General features: G+C 53.4%; 1 protein-coding gene across 1 annotated transcript in view; it reads left to right on the forward strand.

The window, feature by feature from the left end:
• Positions 1–263: 263 nt before the first annotated feature.
• LOC103781721 (zinc phosphodiesterase ELAC protein 2-like) overlaps positions 264–5227 on the forward strand; it is a gene marked incomplete at its 5' end in the record, with an annotated part of 5118 nt that continues 154 nt past the window's right edge. The window contains 9 exons of the mRNA XM_008949443.1: positions 264–360; positions 795–933; positions 1585–1623; positions 1783–1892; positions 2350–2449; positions 2533–2653; positions 2850–2928; positions 3680–3824; positions 5142–5227. The exon at positions 5142–5227 is cut by the window's right edge and continues 154 nt beyond it. Coding sequence (XP_008947691.1) covers positions 264–360; positions 795–933; positions 1585–1623; positions 1783–1892; positions 2350–2449; positions 2533–2653; positions 2850–2928; positions 3680–3824; positions 5142–5227 — 916 coding nt within the window. The remainder of the gene's footprint in view (positions 361–794; positions 934–1584; positions 1624–1782; positions 1893–2349; positions 2450–2532; positions 2654–2849; positions 2929–3679; positions 3825–5141) is intronic.

A 5227-nucleotide genomic window follows, 5' to 3' on the forward strand; every position in this document is an offset into this window, starting at 1 on the left:
CTGCCAGCTCTGTGATGGGCAGTGGGCAGAGTCCCTGCTTGCCCACCCTTGTACATGCAGTCAGACATGGTAGTATGGTTTCTGTGGTGTTTGTTCTGTCATCCCTTGCAAACGGCTCCTGTGGCCAGAGGCTGAGGGAGGCCCAAAGGAATGTGCTGGATGTGTAGGCTCTGAAGTTACTTAGCTCTGGTACTACATGGTGTCTGGCTGGGCACTGTGTGGGTAACTTTTACTTCAAAATCCTTGTTGCCTATTTTCTCCAGGAAATGTAGGTGCTTATCCTGAAATTGTGTTCTTGGGAACAGGATCTGCAATTCCAATGAAAATCCGGAACGTCAGCTCCACGCTGGTAAATACCAGGTAAGCCCCAGTGCCATAGTCCTGCTTGGGCACGGGCGGTGCTGCCAGAGGCTGGTGTCCAAAGGCTGTTTGAACCAGTGTGTTGATGAGATGGGGAAATGCCGCTTTTTTAGAGCCTGTAGGACTTCACTTTAAGGCACTGGTCTCTCTGTGTGAGGAAGACTTGAGAGCCACCTCTAAAGCCAGACTTTGAACATCATTATTAATTTTACCATCTGCCCCAGAGGGTGTTCAGCGTCAACACAAGCCCAGGATGAGCCATGCAGACAGACCAGTCTTTCTAAAGCCTGGGCAAGTAGGGCTGGAGTAGCATTCAGGGGTGTAGAGCACTGAGAGGTCTCTCCCTTTCAACCCCAGAGTTCCCCCACCCTGAACAGACCCTGGTCAGAGCTTGCACAATGGCTGCTCAATGTCTTTGTCACCTGTCTTGCCAGCTCTACCTGCTCCCTGCTCCTGGACTGTGGAGAAGGAACGTTTGGACAGCTCTGTCGCCACTATGGAGAGCACGTTGACCAAGTGCTGTGTAACTTGGTGGCAGTGTTTGTGTCTCATATGCACACCGACCATCATTCGGTAGGTCTGTGTGTTGATGGAAGGAGGAGTGGCTCTGTGCAGTGCTCTGCTCTCTGGGCACTCTCTCTGCAGTGCTCTGCGTCTGATGTAGCTGCAGCTGATGGATGCAGGCAGCCCTGCTGTCAGGGCTGCACGTCCCCTCTGCACTCCCCAGGCACTGCTGAATCCCTCCGTGTTTCCATTCCCCTCTCCCTTCCTGTTAGAAGTCCCTGCAGGCTTTCCAGGATCATCCAGAGCTGCAATTTTTTAGCAGTGTCCCACCCGGCTTCCTCCAGTGCTTTGCAGTGAGCGGTCTGGAAGTACTGGTTGGTCTGTCCTAGGCTGGGGCAGGCTGCTCTGGGCGGGCTCTTGGCTGCTCTGCTGGCTTGTGGCTGGAAACCATACTGGCTCAGAGATGTTGGCTAGAGCCTTGTGCTCTGCACGGCTCCGTGGGGAGGAGACACAGCAGCACGGGGGAGGCTTGAGGGGCTTGTGTGAGTGGTGAGAGCATTACAGCAGCTCAGCGAGCTGCGTCTCCTGGAAAGGCAGCAAGCATATTTCTGACCATAGGCTTTCCAAAACCTGGGGCTTGCTGGACTGCAGTAGCACTGTTGCCACGTCGGCCCCAGATGTTTCTGATCACCCCTTGCTGTCTTGGTTATTCCTTTACAGGGATTGATGCACATCCTGATGGAGCGGCGGAGAGCTTTCGTAAGTACTCCTGTTGTCTTCCTGCTCCTGAACTTGCTTTGGAGTGAGGGGAGGGGAACTTCTGAATGGTGGAACAGAGCCGTCTTTTCCTGAGGTGTCTCAGATTATGTGTAAGCCCAGCACTGATTGGTTTTGTTCCCTCTGTCTTGGCTTTCCCAGGCAGCCCTCGGCCAGGCTTTCAGCCCCCTGTTCCTGGTGGCACCCGAACAGATCATGCCTTGGCTGCATGAGTACCACAACCACTGTGAGGAGATTCTGGAAGACATCAGGTGAGCGTTCTGTGTGGTTTGTGGAGAAATGTCCTTGCCGGGTCCTCTTTCAAGGCAACCTACTGTCTCCCATTCCCCCCACCCCTTCGCTGCAGGTGACTCTGACTTCTTCCACTGCTTGTAGAATTGGGATGCACAGTTTGCAGAGGGGTGGATAGGGCTTGTTACTCAGTTGGGTTACTTAGTAGGAGCTTACACATAGGCTTCACTTTTCCTTAGGAGAGCTGGGCAAGTGAAAAAAATATTCCTGGCAGAGAGAGTATTTGGCAGTGAGGGAGAAGTGGTTGGGTGAGTTCCTGGGGCACTGGGTAGTGGAAGCAAGGGACAAAACAGAAGGGTGCACAGAAGTGTCTCGATTGCAAGGTGCTGAACTGAGAAGGAGAAACAGGCTGCTTAAAGAAAAGCTCAGGGTTTGCTTCATACCTGTCCTTAGTTCACTCTTCCTGCTCCCTCACAGAATGATTCCTTCCCAGTCTCTCGTGAAAGGCTTTGAGAACATCAGACCTAAAGCCAAATGGTTTGTCAGCTCTCTGTTGGAGAACTATGACTTGGCTGAGGTAAGCTGCCGAGCTGGCAGGGTCTGCTGCGTGTGAGGGGCAAGACGGGACCGGAGGTGTCTAACTCTTGCATCTTTGTTCAGTTTCAGACTTGTGAAGTCCAGCACTGTAAAAATGCTTTTGCATGTTCAATGGTCCACAAATCGGGCTGGAAAGTAGTTTATTCTGGTGACACAATGCCCTGCATGGCCTTAGTGCAAATGGGTAGGTGACAAAAACCCTGTGTGTGAAGAATCTCCTGGGGGAAGGTCTCAAACTGTTGGTGTCTGAAGCGGGCAGCCCCAAACCCTCAGTGCTGTGCCTACAACACAGTGAGGGGCTAAGGGGGGAGGAGAGTTCGTGGAGGCTCCTGAACTGGTCTGTGTCAAACTGAAAACTGAATATGTGGTTATCAACACAGGTAAGAATGCTACCCTGCTGATCCATGAGGCGACGCTGGAAGATGGGATGGAAAAAGAGGCTCTAGAGAAGACACACAGGTGGGGTGTGCTCTGCTGTCTGTCATGATCAGAAGGCAAAGGTGCCAAGCTGGGTTTTGTCCTTAGGCCTGGTGGTGAAGGGCCCAAGACCTGGTTTTGGTGTACATAGAGCTCTTTGGCACTGGAAACGGTGTGTTGCTGATTGCATCAGCTCTCTAACCCTCACAGCATCTCTGAACATCCCCAGAGAGAAACAGGGAAAGCTTTTTAGTAGCTCTGCAAGTAGACCAGCCCGAAGGAATGGCCCTTTGCTTGATTCCATTGTAGGAGTAAGCTCAGCAGGTGGAAGAGTCATCTTACCCTGCAGCTAACCCTGTAATTCCAGCTGAGCACTGCAGCCTGAGATCTGGCATGGTGCCCCCAGCAAAACTGGGGAGACTTGAGAGAGCTTCTCAGAGTCATGTGTGAGTTACAGTGCAAGAGACCTGGACTTGGTGGCACCCCTGGGACAAGTATTTCAGTAAGCCCCATTTGTGGAGCTCTTCACTGCAGAGCTCCAGGTCGTTACAGCTGCTTGCCTGCACTTAAGAGGCGTTTGGAAGTCCGAGAGCTGCCACCAGTGCAAGCTACCAGAGGAGGTGCCTGGGCTGCCTGCAAAGAGCAGGGACACCTTGTCCTCAGCAAGTGCAGGACAGTTTCTGATGCTAGCTGCTGATGTGATGTGACCTTAGATGCTGAGCAGCCCCCACTGGAGGGGCAGGACAGTCCTGGCCGGGCAGTGTGTGACCAGGGCATGCGGTTCCTTCTGCAGCACAACCTCCCAGGCCATTCAGACCGGGATGAAGATGAATGCAGAGTTCATCCTGCTCAACCACTTCAGTCAGAGGTACGCCAAGATCCCGCTCTTCAGCGAGGACTTCAGCGAGAGGGTCGGAATTGCGTTCGACCACATGAGGGTAAGCTGGGAGCTCTAATCCAGGCAGCCGGAGAGGTTTCGGTGTTCCCTTGGGATGGCTGCTCACAAAGTCAGTTCTCCACTTGTAACACATTGATGCACCATCTCATTCTGAAGAGAAGCTCTTCTGAAACAGCTCCTCTTACTGCTGGCAGCAGAGAGCACCAGTGTGAGGAGGGAGCGGCACAGAACGAGAGGTGCTGATGGAACAGAACTCCAGTCCTAATATGCTGGGGACTTGCCTCATGTCACCTCTGTTCTGTGCACGCTTCTCCCAGCTGAAAACCTACTTTGCTGCCATTCCCACTCCCTTCTCAGCTGCTGTGCTGCTGTCATGGCTTTCTGAAGATGATGTCCGGGAGCCAAAAGCTGCTGCCACCACATTCAATATGGCTGTAGCAGTGGGAGTAGCTTGCTGCTCAGTCAAAATCTGTACTGTGTCCATGTCCCTTCTTGTGAAGGAAATGTAAATAGCCAGCTGAAGTTGAGCCAGCATGTGCTCAGGTTGCCGAGGAGGCCACCAGCATCCTGGCTTGGACTAGCACTAAGTGTGGCCGGTGGGACTAGGGCAGGGATCATCTCCCTGGACTTGACACTGAGGAGGCTACAGCTCGAATCTTGGGTTCAGTTTTGGGTCCCTCATTCTAAGAGGGACCTTGAGAGGATGGAACGTGGCCAGAGAAGGGTAACGAAGATGGGGAAGGGTCTAGAGCCCAAGTTTGGTGAGGAACAGCTGAGGGACCTGGGTGTGCTGAGCCTGGAGGAAAGGAGGCTCAGAGGAGATCTGGCTCTCCACAGCTCCCTGACAGGAACAGTGGAGTCTGGTGGGTATCAGGCTCCTCTCCCAAGAAACAAGTGATAGGATGAGAGGAAATGGCCTCAAGTTGTGCCAGGAACGGTTTACATTGGACCCAAGGAAAAATATTTTTTCCCCTCCAGGGTTGTAGAGGCCTGTCCCAGGCTGCCCAGAGCAGTGGTGGAGTCCCCATCCGTGGAGGGGTTTCCAAGCTGTGGAGATGTGGTGCTGAGCGACCTCAGTGGGGACGTGGCAGTGCTGGGGGAACAGTTGGACTTGGTGATCTGAAACGTCTCTTCCAAACAAAATGATTTTATGGGTCTACGATTCTGTGAATACCTGGAGTATGGGATCTGAGGTCTGGCTGCTGTGGGGCTGGAAGCGAGACCTGCCCAGTTGTGTCAGTGGCCAGCAGGGTTGGGGCCCCTGGTGCTGCCCAGAGGCAGAGGCAGTTTCCTGCCCTCCGAGGGGGAGGGAGGGAAACAAGCAGCTGTTCTCATGCAGGTGGTCGGTGTATTTCAGGTGCGTTTGGGTGACTTCCCGGCCATCCCGAAGCTGATCCCACCTCTGAAGGCTCTGTTTGCCGATGACATCGTGGAGATGGAAGA

Source organism: Merops nubicus, unplaced genomic scaffold (genome assembly GCF_000691845.1).
Source record: "Merops nubicus isolate BGI_N331 unplaced genomic scaffold, ASM69184v1 scaffold11001, whole genome shotgun sequence".
In the NCBI taxonomy this organism is placed as follows: Eukaryota; Metazoa; Chordata; class Aves; order Coraciiformes; family Meropidae; genus Merops; species Merops nubicus.